This window comes from Musa acuminata, chromosome BXJ1-10, assembly GCF_036884655.1.
Source record: "Musa acuminata AAA Group cultivar baxijiao chromosome BXJ1-10, Cavendish_Baxijiao_AAA, whole genome shotgun sequence".
In the NCBI taxonomy this organism is placed as follows: domain Eukaryota; kingdom Viridiplantae; phylum Streptophyta; class Magnoliopsida; order Zingiberales; family Musaceae; genus Musa; species Musa acuminata.
This window is the reverse complement of record NC_088336.1, coordinates 29523677-29548173: the sequence shown is the minus strand read 5'-3', so window position 1 is coordinate 29548173 and position 24497 is coordinate 29523677. Positions and strand designations below refer to the sequence as shown.

The 24497-nt window shown below is 39.1% G+C and overlaps 3 protein-coding genes across 6 annotated transcripts; 1 reads left to right on the top strand and 2 right to left on the bottom strand.

The window, feature by feature from the left end:
• Positions 1-7528: 7528 nt before the first annotated feature.
• On the bottom strand, positions 7529-13708 carry LOC103968925 (protein PEROXIN-4). Of its 2 annotated transcripts, none has more exons than XM_065087756.1 (6): positions 13621-13708; positions 12645-12711; positions 10850-10969; positions 10639-10767; positions 8851-8980; positions 7529-7818 (listed from the first exon to the last, which is right to left on the bottom strand). In XM_065087756.1, exons 2-6 carry the CDS (start codon positions 12648-12650, stop codon positions 7730-7732), a joined length of 474 nt encoding a protein of 157 aa, XP_064943828.1. In that variant the 5' UTR covers positions 12651-12711; positions 13621-13708; the 3' UTR covers positions 7529-7729. The 2 variants fall into 2 exon arrangements, with proteins under 2 accessions (XP_064943828.1, XP_009380562.1); XM_009382287.3 differs by lacking the exon at positions 13621-13708 and adding an exon at positions 13258-13500.
• Positions 13709-17482: 3774 nt separating this feature from the next.
• LOC135596063 (proteinaceous RNase P 1, chloroplastic/mitochondrial-like) lies at positions 17483-23628 on the top strand. Of its 2 annotated transcripts, none has more exons than XM_065087754.1 (7): positions 17483-19126; positions 19286-19375; positions 19474-19655; positions 19866-19986; positions 20322-20390; positions 20921-21044; positions 22401-23628. In XM_065087754.1, exons 1-7 carry the CDS (start codon positions 17567-17569, stop codon positions 22415-22417), a joined length of 2163 nt encoding a protein of 720 aa, XP_064943826.1. In that variant the 5' UTR covers positions 17483-17566; the 3' UTR covers positions 22418-23628. The 2 variants fall into 2 exon arrangements, with proteins under 2 accessions (XP_064943826.1, XP_064943825.1); XM_065087753.1 differs by lacking the exon at positions 22401-23628 and adding an exon at positions 21719-22314.
• LOC135596064 (uncharacterized) lies at positions 19988-23252 on the bottom strand. 2 transcript variants are annotated; one of them, XR_010480756.1, is made up of 3 exons: positions 23115-23252; positions 22805-23025; positions 19988-20404 (listed from the first exon to the last, which is right to left on the bottom strand). XR_010480756.1 is itself a non-coding variant. In XM_065087755.1 (2 exons), the coding sequence occupies exons 1-2, from the start codon at positions 23250-23252 to the stop codon at positions 22882-22884; spliced, it is 282 nt and encodes a 93-aa protein (XP_064943827.1). In that variant the 3' UTR covers positions 22696-22881. The 2 variants fall into 2 exon arrangements, 1 of the variants encoding a protein (XP_064943827.1); XM_065087755.1 differs by lacking the exon at positions 19988-20404 and having other exon boundaries at positions 22696-23025.
• Positions 23629-24497: the final 869 nt, after the last annotated feature.

The window sequence follows — 24497 nt, the reverse complement described above, 5'->3', positions numbered from 1 at the left end:
CCTCGAGATCTCGCCTGGAAGGCTTCTTCCTCGCCAGATCCGCCTCGTTCTTGCGGTTGCCAGACCGCTCCCAAGGTTCAGTTCGCCACCCACCCCTCCACCCCCCACGCCTTCTCCCGTTTGTCGTGTGTTTTTCGTAGTGGTGCGCGGGTTCCTATGTTGATCTATTCCTTGTGCATCAAGAACCTCCGTGTTCGCTTCGTGCCCTCGTTGTAGTACGCCAGACGAGTTGGCTTGCGAAAAATTAGTGTCCCGATGGTTCTTGTGCTCCCCTGCTTCTGATTTGTAGATGATGGAGTTTGGCCTCAATTTTGTTTCCGATCTTGGTGTCATTTCATGCGTTTCGGTTGTCACCTTGTGCCTCAAGAATCTTGGGGTTCGCTTTGAGTCTCGGTTGTAGTTCGTTAGACGAATTTGCTTCCGGAAAGTTAGGGTTTCGATGGTTCTTATGCTCCCCTGCTTTTGAGTTGTAGTTCATGGAGTTTGGCTGCAATTTTGTTCCTCATCTTGGTGTGCCGTTTCGTGTGTCTCGCTGTTCACCTTCTTGTGCGTCAAGAATCCTGGGATTTTATTCGATTTAGATTTTCGTTGTGGTTCGTCAGACGAATTTGCTTTCAGAAAAATAAGGGTCTCGATGTTTTATGTGCTCTCCTGCTTCTGAGTCGTAGATGACGGAGTTCAGCTTCAAGTTTGTTCCTGATCTTGGTGTGCCGTTTCGTGTGTTTCGGTGATCTCCTTCTTGTGCCTCAAGTATCTTGGGGTTCGCTTCAGGCTTTCACTGTAGTTCGTTAGATGAAATTGCTTTTAAAAAATAAGGGTTTCGATGATTCTTGTACTTCCCCTTCTTCTGAGTTGTAGATGGTTTCGATGGTTCTTGTTCTTCCCCTTCTTCTGAGTTGTAGATGATGGAGTTTGGGTTCCTGATTTTGGTGTGACGCTCCGTGTGTTTCGATGATCACCTTCTTGTGCCTCAAGAATTTTTGCGGTTTGCTTCAGGCTTTCATTGTAGTTCTTGTTCTTCCCCCTCTTCTGAATTGTAGATGATGGAGTTTGGCTGCCTGATTTTGGTGTGACGCTCCGTGTGTTTCGGTTATCACCTTCCCGTGCCTCAAGAATTTTTGGGGTTCGCTTCTGGTTTTCATTGTAGTTCGTTAGACGAATTTGCTTTGGAAAAACAAGGGTTTCGATGGTTCTTGTTCTTCCCCTGCTTCTGAGTTGTAGATGGTGGAATCGGGGTCCAAGAAAGCTGCGATATCTCTTCTTCTGTTGCTCCTGAGTTCTTGATTGTGTCTCATTCGCTCTTGGTGATGGCTTTCTTGTGCCTCAAGACTCTTGGGGTTCGCTTCTGGTACTCAGTATTTGTTCTGCACACGAATTTGCTTGCGAAAACTAGGGTTCTTCACTGCTTCTGTGTTATAGATGGTGGAGTCAAGATTCAGGAAACCGAGAGGTGTCGTGTTCTGTTGCTCAAAAGTTTGAAAATGGTTAAAACTTTTCCGATGTTTCGGTTATCACCTTCTCCTGTCTCGAGAATCTTGGGGTTCTATTCAGGTCTTTGATGTAGTTGGACAAATCTGCTTGTGACACTTAGGGTTTTGATGATTGTTGTGCTTCGCTGTTTATGAGTTTAGATGGCGGAGTTGAGAGACAATAAAGCGGAGAGTTAGCCTTCTTATATCGATTATAGTTTTGATCGTAGTGTGCCATCTCTCCTGTGTCAATCAAGATAGCTGAGAAGTTTTGGGTTTTAGATTTTCTTGACCCGAAATAGAAGAGGCAAATCATTTGAGAAAGAAACTAGAAAAGGACAAAGCTGAGAGGTTTAGGGTTAGGGAGAAAGATGAGAGATTTATGCAAATCATTTAAGTTGTTAGGTACCAAGTCGAGGTAAAAGAAAAATAGAGAATTTAGGCTTGTGTTTTTTCTTGCCAAAAAAGAGGCTAAGAAAGGAGCTCAAATGGGGTGAAAGGGAGAGTGGTCTAGAAAAGACTGATTACTAAAGCGAGCAAGAAAAAGGCAGAGTTGAATACTGAATCTAGATGTTGCAAGTGTTTTGATGGGTTTGTAATTGAACTAATAAAGCAATTATTCATTAGATGAGATAGCTGTGAAGCACTAAGTGTTTACATCATCACTTGATAATTAGCAATTTGCTTATTTTTGTTACCTTGTGTTTCTTTTATTCATCGGATCTATTTGACATAAGTTTAAAGTGCTGCGGTCCTGGCTTCTTTTATTGCTAATCCTTCTATACAGTTGTCGGATCATCACCGGTCCTCTATGTTATCGGTTCATCATGTATCCTTCACTGATTTCCTATGTTTATGTGTTTAGTAAAGAATGTCAGCGATCCTTTTTCTGTTTTCTTTCTTTACCTTTGGAAACTTGCACTTAGTGCAGAATGTTCTGCTTTAGTTTGATGGGACTTGGGCACATGCGACCGAACCATAATTTTGAATATAGCCGAACTACTGCGATAACCATAATTACCTGTTGCTGTTGGTATGTTAATCCTTGCCTAGCCATGCTTTGTTGGTCGTGGTGGTCATGGTATGATGCACGATGATCCTTGTTGCTTTGCTCATGCAAAGCACGTTCGTTGGCCCTCCTTTTGATGTATGTTCTTACCGGATGTCTTTTGACTTGATTGGTATCTGCCGTTGTGCCTTTTGGTTCAGTGTAAATTTTGGGTTGCTACGATGTTATTTCTTTGTAAAGGTTTGACCACGGCTGTGTCAAAAAAAATTAAAAAAAGGAGGGACATTCTTCCTCTTTATTTTCTTATGATTGCTCAACAATCTAAGTGACTTGTATAACTCTTAATGCCATTTGTTTATAGTCTATTTAGGCAATCGTTGAGCCTTTGTTCCACTGGCAATTTCCTGTACGGTGAACATATTAAATTCATGCTTGATAGTGGCGGGAACATTTGGCCTAATATTTAGCATCCCATTGGTTTCTGTTGTGGGGCCTACCAAGGACTATCTCAGATGATTTATTTGCATTTTTTTACAATGAATTAGGTCCTGTTTCTTTTACTCTCAACTCTTGGTTCTCGATAAACGTACGTAGCCATATTGCGGTGTCTATTGTTAAGAATTATAGAGGATGTCGTTATAAATTCTACTGTCTGTCAGGATGTTCTTGAGAATTCCTTTTGCTGCATGAAATCTTTGTATAAGAATTATAATCGTGTTTTACTGTCCGTTCAAACAAACCTCTGAGTTATTTTTGTTTTTTGATTTTTTTCTTCAAGAATTTTTTTATCATTTCTCTTGAAATATAATTTTTTTTTAATTTTTCTCAAAAGATTTTTTTTTTAAAATAGTATCTTTGGAAAAAAAGATGAGGCAATGATAGAGGACGACGAAGGATGAGCGATGGGACAGGATGGAGGGAGGGGAAAGAGGAAGAGAGGACATGACGAAAGAGAAAGGGGGACGAGGCAAAGGGGAGGAAGGACGGTAGGAGCGGACGGAGATGACGATGGGGAAAGAGAAAAAAAAAAGGGGTTAGCAAAAGGGTAAGAGAAGAAAGAGGAGGAAGCGAGAAGGGTGGGTACAAAAAAAAAGCAACTGAAAAGGTCAAAATATTATGAAAATATAATATTTAAAATAATTAAAATTAAAAAATTCCTTTCTAAGAAAATCATCTTTTTTTTTTTCAATGCCATCATCTTCTTCACTAATGCGGTTGGCACTCGGATCATCAATCAAAATTGTACAATCACACACAACAATATGCATTCGGGCAGTGCAACCACTGGTCAAGTCCGATTATTGAGATAAAGGCCTGCGGTTGACGAAACTGTTGCCAGTGCTTGCTCTGCAGGATAGCTTAAGAAAATCAGAACACAAAGATGTATTTGCTACAAAATGCGTACAATGTCTTCTGATACCCTAGCCAACGTCGCATTTGCTTCGAGCCAAAACAGATACCAACCTCCTCGGGAAAAAAAAACTCAGATAAATGCAAAATTTTCGAGCCAGCGTGTGAAAAGCTACTTTTCCCTCGGGGAAAAAAAACTCAGATAAATACATAATTTTCTGATTTGACAAGTAAAAAAAATATGAAAATGCCTGGACCGAGTAAATGCCTGGACCAAATTTCTCATCTCATAGAAAGAAACAAGTATTTCACATCTCCCTTATTGCTGTACCATAACAAAATCAACAACAGATTATTTGAATTCATGGTATGGATCAACTCACCAGCATCGTTTCCAAACCTTTTGGCAATCCCACAAGCTTGGAGTCAAATCAAACGCCAAGAGAGAGATCCAGGACTAGGAAAAATTGTCACCTCCAATTCAAGGAATGACTCCAAAAGTCGATTCTGGCAATCCAAGTTGAACTTGTGGAGTAGAAACTCGAGCGTGGCAACCCTGGATAAAACACAAACCATTTGACAAAAAAAAGACATGTAAATTCAAGTCAAGATGAAACCATTGCTAGCTCCAGACGACATGTAAGAAATGTAAGTTTTGGAGCATTTGTTGAACCAATAAGATATGTAAATTCAAGTCCTTAAATGTACTTTATGGAATGCTGGCTGAGCATTTTTAGTCCATTTACCACAAGCAATGTATATAAAACTCATAACGAACAAGTCGTGGTAACTGGTAGCATACCTTCAATAGTATTGACCACAAGTTTCAATACATCTGGTAAAAGTGACAGGTCTCCTCCTGCAGCAGTTGCACCAATCAAAATATTGTTATCTTATTTAATAGATTGTCCAAAAAGCAAATTAACAATTCCACAATCTTGGTGAATCAGTACCTATTTTACAAATATTGGAAAAAAAACGTTGATATCAAAACCACCAGAAAACTTGCCCCTCCTCGCATATAACAGAAGAAATTAAAGAGAGAATTGGACCTATATAAAAGAGAAATAAAATTATGTCAGAGCACAGTGTAGGACCATGTAAATGCACCAATATGGCAGGCACCACAGGATGTCAAATGACATACCTCATCAAGAGAGTCCAACTATATGTGAAATCTCCGGACAATCAGACAACCAATCGTGTGAAAAGAAATATCAGTGTATTCTTTCCTTTCCTTTACGAAACCACCCCTTGTGATTTTTGTTTACCAAGTTTTCTGGGTGAAAAAAGGAAAGGGTACAGTTTAATACAACGAAAACAGAACCATTGTTTTAAATCAAGATTATTCAGGAACTAGTACTTCTAGTACCCACAGCAGGATCCAACAGAAATTTACATGTTATTTGGAACAAAAATCAAGATTCCAAAAGTGAAGGATGCCAACCAATGCAATTAAAACCACAATTAACCTACAAATCCACCTTAGTGAGCAAGCACAATAGAAAAACCACTACTGAATTCTGAGATCAGGCACAATATATGATCAAAACTGCAACGGAAGCATGCCAGCTTAAACCTGGGTTCTTTGCCAACAATTATCTGGGATATATCTCAATATCTGGACAAATCCTATACGGCAAGGAAGAGGAGGATATAACCATCAGAGAGTAGTTCATCTCTCTATAAGCCTATGCTAGAAGTAATCTCCTAGCCTGTAACTCATCTATGTTTGAGTTTCACAACTATTTTGCTATGAGTCTAAGTGATTTATCTTATTCTTTAAGCAAATAAGCCAAACTAGTAAGTAAATATTAATGATCATAAATAACCCAACATATTCGACAAACCAGCGAATAGATAAGACCAATCATTTATATAACGCTCGACATTAAGAAAAAGAAACGATCACAATTGCTTTGACGTCACTCACTCCTATTCAGTGCTTCTGTGAACTCCTCCTTCAAGCCGGCAATAACTGTACGCACCAAACCAGGATCCAAACTGATCCAAAGAATGCAAATAGTTGAATTCTTCCTATCACCCAAAACAACAAAAACACCCGCAAGAAGATGCCGACCTTGAAGAAAAGAAACTAAACTCAACAAATAAAATTAAAGAACCGAGATGAAGGGAAAAAGATGGGGATCTAATCGTGGGGGCCAAAGCATCAGCCGTAGGATTGCAGATGGTGTCAGATATTAGATGGTGTCACAGGGTCAAGAATCTGTGGTTATTCGACTGTACTTCAAGGGTTTCCTTGCAAGAAATCACCAACAACAACCAAAACCCCACTCAATTGAAGATCGAGATTGAACACAAAAAACCCTCGAGAAGATGCCGAGTCTCGAGGAAAAACAACTCAGATTCAAGAAATGAGAAGAAGGGAAAAGATTGGTTATCCAATCGCGGGGCCAACGCACTAACAGGAGGATTGCAGATGGTGATGACAGTCACCCATGACTCCAAACCTCGATGCTCACCCGAACGGCCGCCATCAGATCGCGTCGGGTGATCACGAATCTGTGGTGCTTCGACTTCACTTCAAGGATTCGCCAAAAACAATCAAAACCCACCTCAACTCGAGATCAAGATTGAAACGATAAAACCCTGAAGAAGACGCCGATTCTCGAGGAAAAAGAACTAAAAAAAATCAACAACTAAAATTCAAGAAACGATCAGAAGAAGGGAAAAGATGGGGATCTGCTCGCGGGGGCGAAAGCATTAACAGGAGAGTTGCAGATGGTGATGACAGTCAACCCATCGCTCCAAACCTCCACCGTCACCCGAACGGCCGCCATCAGATCGCGTCGGAGGACCAAGAATGTGTGGTGCGTCGACTTCACTTCTAGGATTCACGAAAAACAATCGAAACCCATCTCAAGTCCATAGAATCCTCAAGAAGATGCCGATTCTCGGGGAAAACGAACTAAAATTCAAGAAACGATAAGAAGAAAGGAAAATATGAGGATCTGCTTGCGGGGGCTAAAGTATCAACAGGAGGGTTGCAGATGGTGATGACAGCCACCCCATCACTCCAAACCTCCGCCGTCACCCGAACGGCCGCCATCAGATCGCATCGGAGGACCAAGAATATGTGGTGCTTCGACTTCACTTCAGGGATTTCTGCTGATCGAAATGTACGTCAACCGGGGAAGAGAGCGACAAAGAGTGGCGTGAGAGAGACGAGAGAGAGAGAGAGAGGGGACACCGCCTGCATCGCGGACAGCAAACGATACTTATAGGGCCACCGGGTCGTTGAAATTTCCATTCAGTTGAGTGCTTCCTAAAGCTATACCTTCTACGTGGTCTTCGTTTCCTGGAAGTAGCTACAAGCCACGTGGACGGAACCGGTTAATTAAACACGTCCCAATAGCACGTAAACGGTGATGAAGGCACTACTCCCGACTCCATCGCTCCCGTGGCCATCCGTGGCGACACCACACAACAAAGTCGAGTTGCGTCGAATCTTGACCGCTCGTGGCCGTACGATGCCCTTCTGTATATTTCAACGGCAGGTATGTAGATAAACAAAAGTGCATGGAAATGAAAGCATTTTCTCACGTGAATAATAATTCATGTGAATACTTAGAGAGTGGTTCTTAGAGGTGCTCTGCACATTAGAACAAATGGCCACAGAGTGTGGTTAAGAGGATGAGGCAAACGTCACTTGTGATGGATGCATAGTACCCTACCAACGTTACCAAACCCATCGACTATATTATCATGGTATTTAAAATATATAACCACCATCGGGTTGCAGTCCATGTGTTTAAACTATGGCTCAACCTCAAGGCGAGAATGATGAAAATAAAGTACAGGTTGCAGTCCTGTTACAATCACAGAGCACATCATAGGCAAACAGCAGCAGTCCAACATGACACACCTTTCTTAATGCTTCTTAACCCTTTTTTGGCATGGCAGCAAGCCTAGTATACATTCTTGCCATCGAGCGATAACCCCTGACATCACCTGACCGCAGAAGATTGCCTGCATGCATGAGAAAAGTTTATAATAATCAAATGCAGCCTGGTACCGAAAGGTGACAGATGAACTCACTTGACACCACAAGGTTGTGGAGCTAAATATAGATAGGGAATCCATCTAGCTGCTCCTAACCAGTTAGAACCATAAATTTCAAAAAGCATAAAGCAACAATGTACCAAACCTAATGATCAAGCAACATTCTGGGCACCTGAGACATAACCCAAACAACAAAACGAACAACACCTTCCCCATCCTGAGCAAGCTACTGCATGGATCTCAGTACAATTTCAAACTACCTTTGAGAAAATTGACATGTCAACATAGTCATGCACATATGGGAACATACTGTGCATATTATAGCTTGTACAATCAGTGTGAACTTCAGGATTCTACATAATAGAAGGATAAGTTAGTTCCATAATGCATATAAACATGCATCCCATATTTATGTACAACCCCACATGTAGTTAGTGTATATATTATCCATAGACTAGGGAACCCCAAAGTTGTTTTACAGGCCGGGTATTAATCCAGGAGCTTAGGAGACAAATAATAATGACAACCGGAAGTAAAGGTTTCCTTTCATCTTTATAGAAACTTGTATTAAAAATTCCTGCTAGCACTGAATATAACATTGGACTTCCTCTAACCTGCAGGTTTCCTCTGGAATGGATTAAGTACAAACATAAGCATGCACAAGAAACAAAGGAGACTGTTTGCAACATGCAAGTGTTAATTCTCAAAGTAATTTAATTTCTCTTTTTGATGTCAACCTCTTGAAATCAAAATTTATAGTTAACTCTAGCAAGTCTCTAAATTCAAACATACCTCAAAGAAAAGTGTCAGCAAGGGAACTTAGTGAAGACTTTTATAATTTTAGGCATCAGCAATAAAACTCTACCTACCTATTTTATCTGATAGATTTACTTAATTAACAGAAAAAAAAAATCAACAGAACAAATACAAGTCATGCCTAAACTTAAATGCATCACTTATGGCGTTGTTTGAAACACCATTGAAACAAGATCGGCTAACCTGAATCACAATTGAGAGGGCTATCAGGTTCTGGATGGGCCATTAAAGCAATTATGGCCCTGCAAACAGATTGCAGAGTCCACGCAGGGCTCCAAGCATTCTTCAATATATCAAGGCAAATCTCTCCTGTCTAATAAACAAAACAAGAACAGAAGTTATAAAAATTAAATGGACTTGGAATTAAACAAGAACAACTTTTCTCTTTAACCAAAAAAGCAATCAAAATAAATTGAAATCTCTCTGTCGCTGCTATATGTTTTATCTAAAATTATTTAAATATACATGTCAAATGTCAATTGAAATAAAAATGCAACAAGAAGATATGAAACATCTAAGCACAAAAGTAGATTCTCAATATATCAATCATATGAAATTCGAGTTATACAACCCAAGTGACACTTATATCAATTATTAGCCATGACCGACAAAGAATAGCAAGTTTCCATTACTGTAATTTGTAATTTGAAAAGTTTTGCACTTAAATATTCTGCTGTTATCCGGAAAGGCATGTTGTGTCCGTAAGTGTTTTGCTGAAAATGTGGAGCAAATGTCAAATATCAATATGTCGTAAGTCTCATAGAACTTCATTGTAATTTGTCCAGACAAAAAGATAAGAGCAACTATAACCCAACCCAGGAGCTCGCTTGTGGTGCAAGCCACTGAAACTGTGCTATTGACTTCAAGGGTACAACACATCAGGAATTTCCAAATGTAGTAGTAGATGAAGGGTAAGCTATCCAGGCAATCGTTTGTCAGGATGCCAAGTCTTGTCATGACTAGTCATCCCTCGCACATGCTAATTATTTTACTAATAATGAACAATCGCCATCCAGATCAAGTAAACATGCAGGGTTTAGTACATTAGGCTAAAAGAGTTGTCACAAGATAACAAAATCATTAGATTAAATTCAGATAATTTGAAACTTCCAGGCACCTAAGATGGAAGAGTCTAGCAACTAAGGGGTGATCACTACCTCATTTTTATAACAAATTGGTTCAATCATGCACCTTCCTGTTTTATTTTCAAGTCTAAATTAAATAAAACATGCAATATTTTAGTGGACATGAGATAAACTAACCTAATTACAGTAGGAGCTTGCTAACTCCAAGAATGGCAACAATATTTGCTACTGCAGTCTTTGTAAAAACATGTTAGACACATGCATCAGGTACAGTTACACTACAGCAGAGAAAAACTTCATAAACTGGCCAATTATTCCGTAAGTCCATCTCAAGTTTCCTGTTTGAACATAAGTAAGTCCAAGGCACACAAAGATCATATCAATTATGCTATATATGCTTCATATTCTCTCTCGTAGTATAATTGCCTGATTAATTGACATGCCACAGTAGAAAATAAAAGGCACAGCTTCAGATTGATGTTGCTTAAATGATGGAGTATGCTAGAGAACACCAAAAACCCCAACTCTAGCTATATATAAGATAGTCAACGTCAAAACTATACTATATATATGCTTGCACACTATGCAAAGATCATAATTAGCAGAAAATACTTATAGTTTTAGTCAGATGAGATGGAGATAGATCTGCCAGGTACAGTACCAAATGGTTTTTGAAGAGGCACAGATTTGATGTAAATTCACACTGCTTATATCTAAATATGGCGTAGAAATTCCTAAATTGAAATATGTATGGGTTGAAGACTTGACTGTCACACTTATATTTGATCAACTGGTCAACTAAATTATGATCAAGTTCAAAAGTTCAAGAAGATGTACAAAGGCAACACTACCAATTTAATCAATAATTTTATAAAGAAATGCTCACCTTGAAATGCACATTGGGATGAAAAATTTTTGTCAGGAACCGCACTTGTGGAGGTAGTAAAGGGTACTGCTCTGGAATGGAAAATGCAAGCTGAAAAACACCACCTTCGTATGGAGTTTCTGAAGGGCCCTAAATGTAGTAAAAGAGACAATTACTGTGCAAAGGTCCTGAACAAAAACAAAATATAGAATTTATGATGTTACATTCTGACCTTAATAAGAGCAGTCCACTTGTATATGTTAGAATCATCACAGACCAATTGAATATCTGGGTCCACTGCTTTCTCCCTCTGTACCTCTTTGTACTCCTTGAAAAGCCTAGCCCTTGATGCCTGTGGCCAACAAAAAAATCAGCCACATAAGCTATAAAGAAAAAGCATCGTAGATCCAGATGATGACATGAAGAACAATAACTAACAAATCTAGAGGAAAGATACTTGATTCAGCTCTGAAGCTTGATGATTATAGATCTCTCAAGACTTTATGCCATAGGACACTGGTAAACTTAGAAATCAGCCATATTTGCTAGCTGTCCAGAAGGATGTCAGACAAGACTTAAATACAAAAATGGACTGAAGCTTTAGATTTGGGTCACTGGATTCTTTATCGCCTATAGCTCAATATTAGACATTACCATTGGCAAACTTGGTAGTTATCATAACTGGGGAGCACACTTCTTATTTCAAGAGTTCCATAATGAACACGACTTCCATATCACAGAAAAAATTAGCTAACGTCTTAAGGTTTAGGGCCTCAATAATGCCAACAGTTGAGTTAATGATGGCAATTAAAGCAAGTTGTCATGATGTTCATGCCATTTGTAAACTATAAACTATACAAACCCAGAAAGGACAAACAGAAGGATGAAGTAGATGAACATTCAATTCGTTGAATGAGAAGCCAAAGAGATTGATTAACTGGAAGAGCCAGAATCAAATAAAACAGCAACAGACCAAAGACTGTTAAAAGGGGGAAGAACCAATTTCAGAATACCTAAAGATTGACAAGCCTGATCAAAACTAAAGGGAGAAACTAATGCTTAAAGAGACATCAGTAGGACATCAAATGGATCCAACTGCAGGAAAAAAGATGTTGTCTCTGATGGTTTTGTTCAAGCAATTTATGGCTCTGTTTCTTCATGTTATTTCCGTGCACATTGATGTCAGTTTAAATATGCTTCAGAGCAATTTAAAGTACATCAAAAGAGAGCCCTTTCTGATTGTGAATAAAAATATTTTCTAATGGAAGAAAGTAATTCTTCGCAGAGGACATTAAACTAAAAATCTCAATTACTTGGATATGATAAACACTATATTTCCAATATCCAAAATGGTAAGAGATTGGGGTAGCACAGCAGGGCAACCATCACAAAGATACAATTGGCATAGATGAAGCAACAGATGAATTCTGTATGGTCATTTGGCTGGATTGGGCCAAATGGAGCTTAAGTTTTATACAAATAAGTTTAAGCTGAGATTTGTTCAATTCAGTTCTTTTGTGGATTTTGTTTGAACAAAAAGAAACATGTAAATAACAAAGTGTTTTGCAATGTCTCAACAACACTTGTATCAGAAAGTCTAAACTAGCTAGTGCCATAGGCCTGACTAATAGTTCTAGTTAAACTAGGCTACAATAAGAAGCAAGTGACTAACTGGTTCCTAAGGGAAAAAAACATAGATAATTATTCATGTGGAGCCACATAGAATTTCATTTTTCTTCCTCCCCTTTACTATTCTTCTGTGCTGCTTTTATCTATCACTTATCAAATTTAACATATGCTTTTACAATTTATGTTCTGCAAAAGTAAACATCTTTTTGCTGCTTACAAATTGGAATATGTCCCTTTCTGTCATTAGGTCCCAATAATTTGGCATAATATCCAGAAACTACATCCAACAACCTTCTTAAAATCAAAAGTTTATGATCTTAATATTAGTCATGATTTAAAATGATTAGTAAGATAACAAGATGGCACAGCAACATGGCAATAAGAGAATAACCACTAACCTGCATGATCTTTGAAGAGGAAGCACCTGAAAACTCAAAGTGCACAGAGACCAAAACAGGCTTGCAACTGCATAAAAATATTGTTAGGACCTTTGGTAAACCAATAAAGACTTCTAATAAATAAATTTCATGAAAAAATCATGCAATCAAAAAAATGATCTGAAATGCAACAAAAGAGCCATGAAATTATTTATAAATTGTTACAACGTTTACAACAATTCCATGCTAACTAGACCGCAATCAAGACAACTGACACCACAAATGACTCACTTTTCAAAATATAACTATCGCTCAATTGTTCAAACACAAGAATTCCTGACCTTTTTTGTTAAGCATTCATCCTGAAGAACATAAAACTGACATCTCCAAATCATAGAAAGGTGACAATCAGTGTAGTCATATGGCTAGGGGTTAAAAGGCGCCGCCAAAACGCTGGATACGCTCCCAAATATTAAAATTTAAAAATGAATAAATCGTTAATTATAAATTAATAGGTTATATAAACAAAATAATCGACATAGGAGTAGGAAGAGGAGGCGGGAGGCAGAGAGGGGGGCTGTCGGGGTATGGGGAGGGGGTTTGCTGTCGGCAAGGCCAGCGGGAGGAGAGCTACCGGGGGAATGGGGGGCGCCGGGGGAGGAGGAGGAGGAGGAGGCCGTGGCGATCCGGAGAAGCTTGGCTCGGGAAACGGCATAAAAGCAGACCGGAGGGAGACGCTGCCGCCGTTCGTCGATGGAGAGGAAGATGCCGCCGCCGTTCGTCGATGGAGAGGAAGATGCCGCCGCCGTTCGCCGATGGAGAGGAAGACGCGGTCGCCGATGATTAGGTTTCCAAGGGGCAGGGTCTCGTTAAAGAAAAGGGCATGAAATAAAGAAGATTCCAACATCGAGAAATTCGATCAAACAACCAACCATTCGAAAAATTCAATCATCGGAAAGATGATCGGCAAGTAAAAGAGAGGAAGTTTCGCCGTTACCTGCTAATCGGAAACCTCCAGCTTCGGTTTGGTCGATGGACATATTATTCCATTCGCGTTTTAAATAGCCGGAGAAACAGTGAGAGTACGGCACATCGAAGACTCGTATCGGAACGCCTTCTGGAACATCTAATCCGTCCATTACGATCGAGATCATAGATTCGACGGGTACGATTCTACCTTGAATTCCACTGTAAACCCACAGTAATCAAATTATGTAACGCTAGAGTATTATTATTATCAAAACAATAACGAACTCAACCATCATGTAATTTTTTTTTATTGCTTTATTTTATTAAAAAATGAATTAAGATGCTTCGAAAATCAAATAAAATATTTTTTACTTTATTAAAAAAATATTATTCTTGATTTGATAATATATATATATTAAAAAATAAATACTATCAATATCGATTATAAGTTTAGATAAAAAAGATAAAGTATTATGTTGTTGATAATCAACGTAAAACTATGTCATATTTAATATAAATATTAATCAATTTCGGTATAAAGCTATATTGTCACTAAGAAATGACATAAAACATTTTCACCACCTATACATCTCAAATTATAAATAGTGGACTAGGAGACTTCCAAAAATGGCCCATCATATCGACGCTAATCCAAGTATATAAGAGGTTCTCGTTATTTTAAACCAATGAGAGTAAGAAAATTGGTGCGAGAATAAATGGTTAACAATTTATAATATTTAAATACTTTCATATAATGGATTAGAATTCATGCAATAGGTTAGCATTTATTTACTTACAAGAAACTTAATGGGTAGGACAAAATTAAAGAAATTGATAGTACTAGATTTAAAATTTTAATATATTCGAAAAGTTAAACATAGAAATAATATAAGAATTATTGCTGATAAGAATTTTAAGAAAAATATTATAAATATAAAAATATTTAGAGATAGAATTATAGTTTTAAAATTTATGAAAGGATAATATGCTTTATATATTATTAATACTTATGCCATTCAAGTTTGGATTAGATTATCAAACTAAAAAAAAATTAATAAAGCTTAGATGATATCATTTAAGAGATATTTATAATCGAAAATTTTTTAATGAGAAGAGATTTTAATGATATATAGGGAAAAGATATGATAACATAAACGGGTGCATTGGGACTTTAGTTATAAGGAGAGGAAAGAAGATGATAGTACGAATTTGAATTTTATAACTTGGTATAATCTTATAATTATAAATATTTATTTTAAGAATATAGTTAATTTTTTTTATTACTTATAAGAACAAATAACAATCACAACTATAGTCAAATAAATTTTTTTCTTACTAAAAAGGTAAATAAAGTTATTTGTAAGAAATATAAAGGTTATACCTAGCAAAATATTTGATGAATCAATATAAATTGATGATATTAGATATTTATTATAAAAAAGAAAAATATAGTATAAAAAAATTTACTAGGACAATATGGTAAAATTTTAAAGATGACAATGTAAATAATTTTAAGAATATGATAGAAAGGAAGATCACTTGAAATTTATATACAATCACGGATGATCTTTCTCTCTTAACATAAATTAAATTATCATAAATAATGTGTTACTTTATTTAAATTATTATTATTTTTATTTATATAGTATGATTAAGAAAATGATTAAAATAATTTTTAAATCATGTGGATTAGTTAAAAATTATATTAATTAAAAATTATTAATTGATTTATTTTTTAATGAATGATATGATATTTAGAAAGTAAATGGTTCAAATTTCATTTTTGCATGTGTGTGAAAGCAAATAAAATTAAATTTAAAATGTGATTATGTTAAGTGATCAATATTAGAAATGCAACCTAAGAGCTAGGACCCATCATAGTACGTAGCCACCGATAGATATACTCTAACAAGTCTTACACCAATATAGCTGAATGTCAATTAAGAAAAAAACACACGAGAGATGCAACCCGATCGGGAAGAAACGGGTGTTATTTGCTTGATGTAGGACACATGGGAGATGCAACCAGGTCGGGAAGAAACGGGCCCCGTTCGCTTGAGGTAGGTCCCTCGATGATAGGAGGGGCAGGTCCACAATGGATCATTGCCAGCAACGCTCGCACTCCTCACCTCATTCTCACCGAGTTAGTAGGGAGGTTAAGAAACTCGACCCTTCCTTCGCTCAAGGCATAGAGGTCAGAAAGAAAAAGGCCCCCTCCACTTAAGGTGGGTCCCTAGATGATGAGATAGGTAGGTCAATGATGGATCATCGTTAGCAATGAGCTTTTGGGAAGAAACGAGCCCTATACGCCCGAGGTGGGTCCCTCGGTGATGGGAGGGGTAGGCCAGCAATGGACCTTCACTCGTAGTGCTCGCACCTCTCACTTGTGGTCCTCGTCGAACTAGGGTGGTTGGGAAACCTGACCCACTCCTCTGCTCGAGGCATGGTGGTCCAGAAACCTGACTAGGTCAAGAAGAAATTAGCCCCCTCCACTTGAGGTGTGTCCTTTAACAATTAGAGATATAGGTCGATGATGTATTGCCACCAACAGTGCTTATGCCCCTTACCTATAGTCCTTGTCGAGTTAGGATAGTTGGGAAACCCAACCCACTCCTCTATCATAGGTGTGGAGGTCGAGAAACCAGACCTTCTCCTCCTCCCAAGGTATGACAATAAAAAAACCTGACTAAGTCGAGAAGAAATTAGGCTCCTTCGCTCGAGGTGGGTTCCTTAACAATCAGAGGGGGAAGTCGATGATAGATCATTGCCAACAATGTTCGTACCCCTTACCTGTGGTCCTCATCGAGCCAAGGAGGTTAGGAGAAACCCGACCCCCACTTCTGCCTAAGGTGTGACAATCGAGAAACCCGACCAGGTCAATAAGAAATGGGCCCCCTTTGCTCGAGGTGGCTCCTTCGGTGATGGATTGTGGCCAACAATTCTCGCACCCCTTGCTTGTGGTCCTCACCGAGCCAGGGAGGTCGAAAATCCTAACCCCCTTCTTCGATCGAAATATGAAGTTCGGAAAACTCGACCCTCCCTTTCGGTCGCCATTGAGTCTCGCAGGTTAGAAAATCAATCCTCATCATCGTCAACCTCCATGCTCGAAGAGAGAGTCTGGTTAGGAGGCACGCTCAACCCATGTCTTGAATTGATGACCTCTATCTCCCAACAAGGGGCCACTCCTCGTCGAGCGTGCCCCCTAACTCTGTCGTCATCCGTCTAACATGTTGAGCCGGAGAACCAATCGAGAGGTATAAGTTTAACATATTGGATGAACTAAATATCACACTTCAAATCTCTCTGGCAAAGCATGCCTTAGGGGGAGGGGGGGAGAGGGAGGGAGAGAGGAGAACAAATGATAAAGAGAACATCATCAGCTAATCATCATCCGACTTGTGGCCTCCAGATGATGTCTAGAGTAGAAGGAGGAGATGAAGACCATTCTCCACCTATTTGCTCACATACATAAGGGTTCAAGACAAGTTGTTATAAGTTGTCTTCTCTTGTCGCTCGCATAGATAAGAAGCTAAGGGGAGATTATTGGAGGTGGATAAAAGCTGTCTCATCATAAATATTTCATGAAATATTTTATTTATTTATGACCATATATAAAAACTCATATTCAATACAATCAAAGGGTTGAGCATTCAAGTCCATACTCACCTACTTTCGGTTATTAATTTAGGCATGGGATAAATTGAGCCAAAAAAAAATAAATATACATTGATCCAAACATATCAGGCGGCACGTCAATATTTTCTTTTTATAATAGATACTAAAAGATCGATATTGCTGATTTTCAAAAAATTAATTTTTATAATTATTGTTATTGAATATATTTTAAAAAATAAGCTTTCAATGCTATTTGTGTGAAGAAATCTTATCCTCTCGGCCTCTCGGCCTATCCATATACCTCCTCTTGGACTCTGTTTACCCGCCATGGAAGTCTCTTCATCACTGGCCATCCCTGCATGGCTTCCGTCCTCTCCATACCCTTCCAAAGAGAACTCCTTGCTTCCTTCACCTCTCGCCCGAAGTACCAGTTTCCTTTTGCTCTCAAATCTCACTCCTTTAGTTACTTCCTCACGCTCTCACCCCTCGGTCGCACGATCGTCGATGATTTCTCCAAGATCTCCGCGGCCAGGACCCCCGCGACCAACGTCGATGAGAGAATTGCCCTCGGAGAACAGACCCATGACAAGCGAGCCAAGCATCAGAGAACCCAGGGAGACGAAAGGGTTGGCAGAAATGGTGGGCGAGCTGAGGGTGGAACAGCGAGTGAGGTAAAGAATGTTGAGCTTGGCGTCGCCAAACAGAGGCTGGCTTTTCTGAGGTCCAGAGGCGAAGGCACGGCTCGGAAGTCAAAAAAGATGACACCTTGGGTGAGAAGAGACAAGGAAAAGGAGGAAGAGAGAAGGATGAAGAAGAAGAGTAAGAAACCCAAGCTTCGCGAAGATGAAATCGATCTTAGAGTGAAGCTGGATATGCGCTCGAAGACGGGGGATGTGATGGGCGCCATTGCCCTATATGACTCCGCCGTGAAAGAAGGTATCAAGCTGAAGCAGTACCACTACAACGTGCTGCTCTATTTGTGTTCTGCTGCGGCCATCGGGGTCATTCACCCAGCAAAAAGTGGTTCTTCTGGTTCCAATCCACATTACTCGAGCAACGAGTCTTTGTCGAAGCATTCGGCCGAAGCAGGTGAAGAAGATGGGGAAGTGGTACACGAGGAGAACGCCCAACATACTTCCGAGTCGAATGGAGCCCTAATTAAAGATGCAAGCCAAGGAGCCCGGAAAGATGGAGTTCCAATTCAAGTCAGCGAAGACATCAGAGACTACGCTCGAACCAGGGGACTGGAGATATACGAAAAGATGTGCTTGGAGAAGATTCCGATGAGCGAGGCAGCTCTAACATCGGTGGCCCGAGTAGCAATGTCAATGGGCAACGGCGATATGGCCTTTGAGATTGTAAAGCAAATGAAGCCTCTGGGCGTGACTCCAAAGTTGCGCTCCTATGGTCCTGCATTGCTGACCTTCTGCAACGATGGCGACGTCGACAAAGCTTTCGAGGTCGAAGCACACATGTCGCAGAACGGCGTCCACCCCGAAGAGCCTGAGCTGGAGGCGCTCATGAGAGCTAGCGTCGCAGCTCGTAGAGGAGAAAAGGTTTACTATCTACTGCACAAGCTTAGAACCAATGTTAGGCAGGTGTCTCCATCTACAGCAACGGTACTCGAGGCTTGGTTTAGGAGCTCAGCTGCATCTAGGCTGGGGAAAAGGAAATGGGATGTGCAGGCGGTGGCAGAAGCCATTGAGAAAGGTGGAGGGGGATGGCATGGGCAGGGATGGCTGGGCAAAGGAAAGTGGAATGTGTCACATACTGGTGTTAGCACAGACGGCGTTTGCATGGCTTGTGGTGACAAATTGGTGACCATAGACCTTGATCCAATCGAGACAGAAAACTTTGCCAACTCTGTAGCATCACTGGCCAACAAAAGAGAAAGGAACTCAAATTTTCACAAGTTTCAAGTATGAGATCCCCCAGTTCTTAAGCTACTTATTCTATCAGCTTGCACCTACTCATCTGTGGTTTCATGCTTTTGATCCCTGCATGCAAATCTTCTGCTTTAGTGTTTTCTTTCAAACAAAGTTATGCAGGGCATCGATGATGAATGGTTTTTCTTGCAGAAATGGTTAGATTATTATGGTCCATTTGAAGCTGTCGTTGATGCTGCAAATATTGGTCTTTTTAGTCAGCGGCGGTTCTCCATTAATAAGGCGTGTATCAAGAAACTGAGATGGAACTAATGTACTAAGATTTGATTTGACTATTTATTGGAGTTCCTGTTGACTTAATCTTCCTTTTGAACGTATAGGTCAATGCAGTTGTTAATGCCATACGGCAGAAGCTTCCCATGAAGAGATGGCCACTGATCATCGTACATAACAAACGCCTCACCGGAGGCAAGATGAATGTGCCGCTCAACATGAAGCTTTTAGAGAAATGGAAATATGCAGATGCTATTTATGAGACCCCTACCGGATCTAATGATGATTGGTGAGGCTTTTTGTGCTCTTCTTGTGTTTTATTGGCTTAACTAACCTGATGGTAACAGTGTTTCAACATATGTCATGCCTTGGTGATAAGAGACTATGATTTGGAAGAAGTATTTGGCTTCTCAGTTGTTCTTTCATGTTTATTTTTGAGATGTTACTGATCTTTTGTTCTTCTGAAACAAATCATCATAGGTAATAACATATGGTTCAGGTACTGGTTATATGCAGCTATAAAATGTAAATGCTTAATCGTGACGAATGATGAGATGAGAGACCATATATTCCAGGTTTTAGGGAATGATTTCTTCCCCAGATGGAAAGAAAGGCATCAGGTAAGCAAAGAGCTTTCCAACATTTGGAGCTTTGCATTTCTTAGATAAGCCTCATTGTATCTGTTAATCTGTGATAGAGACAAATAGCAAAGACCACATTGAATGCCGAATACATGAGTTGCATGTGATGCCAAGTTATAGACTCACAATTAACACTGCATGGTTGGTGGATGTCTGATCTTAAAATTCCTGCAGTTTGCATGCACACATCTTATTAGCTTCTCTCCACCAGTTCTAGCCATGGAGGACTGGAACATCCCCTGTTTTGATAGCTTGTTGATGTGGTGAGACTCTGGTGATCGATCTAACGACATGATCGCTTTACCCTGTGATAGGTACATTTCAGTTTTCACGAAGGAAGCTTTGAGTTTGATATGCCACCTCCGTGTTCCATTGTTATTCAGGTTTGATCCCCTAACTGAATGAAGGGATAAAAAAGAGAATTAAGAGAAATAAACAGTCAAATGTGCTACATCTGTTAAAATGCAAGTTGTAGGAGCTCAAATTTTTTTTGTTAGCATTCAACTTAGCACAAGGATCTTTTCTAGTCTTATAGATCGTCTTCTGCTTATTTGGTAACTATATTTACATGATACTGGAAGAGGAATGTAACCCTAATATTGCAAGCCTCAAACGTATTTAACAGTTCAGATATGATTCTAAAGATGCATTCTCCAATTAATGAAATAAAGTATTGTCTAGAGTTGCGGTACATTTTTACTTGGAAAAAATTGGCAGACATAAAAGAGGCCATCAAATAACATTTCCTTGTTACTTGAATGCAAATCTGTATGACGACTCAAAATTACAAATGGAATTAGTTAAGAGTAATGATCAAGATTTTACTTGAATGCAAAGCCATACGACGACTCAAAATTACAGATGGAATGAGTTACGAGTACTGATCAAGATTTTTTTTTTCTGAAACAATCAGGAAAATGAGAGAGGCCATTGGCATATTCCCATCTCAACCGTCCAAGAGCAGGAGAGGGAACGAACCTGGTTGTGTGTAACACGTGCCCACAAGGCGATAGAAGAATCATCAAATCCTCCTAGAGGTAATAAGCATTTTGTTTCTTCCTTGATTTCATGGATACTTTGGTACTATCATGCCAAGTTCTGCAGTGATTCTATATCTGCATTTTGCCTAAAACAGTATTCTATATCTAGAGTATGATAAGTATGTCTTAATATAGTGAGTTCTAGGAGTACTAGTCATAAGACAATTCCAAATGAAGAATATGAAAAAAATGCTCAAAGACCGTGAAGCAAGGGTCAGGCCTCAAAGTATGATCGGATTAAAAAAGATGGTATGGAAAAGAATTGTTGTTGCTTTTGGTTTAGAGGTTCAAGCAATCCCGGGAAATGGAGTACAGGAACTAATACACTGAAGGGTCATAACCTAGGAGACATTGTTGTTAGAATGTGATTGAACAGCTTAGGTGAACTGGTAATTTGTATGCAAGAAAGATTAGGTGAATAGGGAAAATGATACTGAAGTTCCACCTAAGACTTCATTTTTTTTGCATGGAAGTTTCTGCCCGTAGTCTGGATTTTCCCTGTAGTGAAAGATTTCAGTTAAACTTAAGCTTCACCACCATGTAACCTGTTGTTTTCCAAATAAATATCCAATCAACTATTGGCAAGTAGCAGATATAGCAAATCTATCAAACAATGAGCATAACCAGAGAAGCTATCATCTATTGACATAAGAAGATATTTTCTTAAACAGAATCATGTGTTCCGAACACAAGTAGCAATCCTGCTGCTTCATATGTTGAAGCAAAGAATTGTGTCGCATCCAAAGAACACTCAAAGAAGACATCTAGAAGTTCCCTCAGATGTAAAGTTGACTGCAAAGCTAACGAATTGCATACAGTCATCTCTGACATCGAAGCTGCGGAGAAGCTACATAACTGTGTAATTGATTTCCAAATTTAAGGAGAAGCAAGCGATCCTAGCCTCCACACTACTTAAAGGTTTTCAATACCATATGCCAGCGGCAATTTGCTGCTTCAGCCAAGTGCTAATTAGTGATTCTTGTTTGTATGTTGATGCCAATTTTGTCCTCTAAAGATGTCTATGTGCCGGGTCCATAATATTCATATGTTTCCAGTGATCTTTTCTTCCCTCTTTTCTTACCTTCAATATGAAGCCCATGCTGGTCGGTTAAGTTTCCCTCATTTTATCTGAATTTTTCTCTGTTATCTTATGTATTTGGCTGCATGCCCTTACTTTGATCAGACTTGTTGTGGCAGTTTTTGCTCTAGTAAGCCCTGAAACTGTAAATATTTTCTGGAACCAAATCATTTGTTCAAGTTTCTTATAGTTCTAGTTGTGCACTTTTACCGATTGTCTTGTGAGCCTACGAATTGTTGGAGGCTGTCTTCCATTTTGCCTGTTTTATGCGATAGGTTGGTGGGATGTCTGATGGCTTAGATGAACATTTTCATACCCTTGCTACCCTTTCTTTAAGATATGAATGGGATCAGCATAGACAATACAAAATATGAATAGATTGATCTGATTTTGGTTAAACAGAGTTTATCTTAGTCATTCAGAGATCGAAAGAACTCGATCGATGACTCGGCATGAAACTTGGTATTGACTGTGATCTCATGTCTTCAACAAATGTAAGAAAAATTAGTGGACTAAAGTGCAAATTTGTTGGAGAATACAGAACATCACTGATACCAAATTGGAGTAAGCTGGTTCTGAACTGGATAAGAACTTTACTGATCATAACCCTGATTACATGTTTGGATGACCTAAGTCATGAAATCCTAAACTGGGATGTGAGGTACAGTAAGAAGAGTACCTCCAGTATGGAATAGGATTCAAGGCTTCCAAAAGCTCCTCTGGATTCCAAAGTAGTGATGTACATGGTTAGATAGCTCAAGCAGCAGCACCTTTGAAGATGAGGAAATAGAGTGTCTCCAAGCAGAAGTAGATGAAGGTGCCCTTTTTGTGAGTGAAGAAGCACCCAAAGTTGGAACCCACCACACACTGCCATCCAGGGCCATACCTAAGATCAAACTCCTACCACATGAACAACCAAAACAGTTGATGCTGGAGGAACAAGAGAGAGGCAGAGATGATGATGGTGGACTGCACAAAGAGATAGATACCTTTTTGATGTAGGCAGCCATGCTCTTGCAGTCGAGGACATCAAAGAGGTCAAGGGCTTCTGAGGCACAGGACATGGCTTGGAGCTGCATCTTCACAGGCATGTCTGTCTCCTGAATCATTGCCTTGCCTTCCAACATCTTGGCTTCCCTTCTTCCTCCGAGTGAAGATGAAGTGATGGCTTTCCAGGCTTGACACAAAACTCCAACTCACCTTCCAAAAGATGCAAGCACAAAGCAGGACAAAACCTGTGAGGTCCCACCGCCACCAGATTCCACACTGCAACATGTCTTTGTGGAGATTCCTTAGAGCAGAAGATAATGTTTTGTTTCCACCTGTGCAGGAACAGATGTTATTCCACAAGAGCTTTTGTTTAATGGTATTTATGTGACAGAGAACATGTCTCCACCTGTATGCATGACATAAAAGTAGCTCCGAAGTGTGCATTTGTGGCACTGACAGTGTATGTTGGGACAACAACATGCAACCTCGAAGCATTAAATTTTTTTGTTGACACATTTGGATGCAGAGATTCTACACTTAAGGGGAGAATATTGATGATAAGGAGTAGCCTCGTACTATTTTGATCGAAGAATTTAAATGATGTGCAATACACGTGAAGAACTTGATAATTATTTTTCAAAAAATAGAAAGGATTTTAGATATCAAACAAAAAAAATCACTCGAGCATAAGCTCAAGTGATGATGAACTTGAACTCATCATTATGAAATTTAAAAAAATTATGAAACAAAAATAAAAAAAATAAAAAGAATGTAATTACTTGCACGTAAGAAGAGGGAAGAACTTTGGGATAAATCAAGCTTCTCCCCTTCGATCTTCTCCTTCTTCCTCCATTATTCTATCGATTATCCTATTGAATAAATTGGTGATATCTTTTGCAACACTAAATGGTGGTAAAGTGGTTGTCACATTTTCTGTTTGATACGAATCAGAATTGAATTGATCAATAGTTTGATAGTTCTAAATCAAAATCACACTTCAATAGTTTAGTTCGGGTTCAATCAACTAAAAAGAAACATAGACTATCAAAGACCTTTTCAAATAATGAATATATCCATTTCAACAACTTCATAAATAAGTAGGGACATTTTATGAAAATTAAAATAAAAAAATAAACTAGCCAAAAAAGCATCCCCATTGCTTTGATGGAACCAATGCAATTGCCTTCTAGCATGAAATCAACCAACAAAACTTGCATTATAAAAGGAACTTGCTTTTATTATTCCTTGACTATCGTTGACTATTCCGGAATTGCTGCGCGTCTTACAATAGAAGTCCAAAAATAACCATCAATGCATACCGCTGGATGAACTTTAAATATTAAGGAATATAAGGGGTTTACATGAAATATTCCCAGTACTTC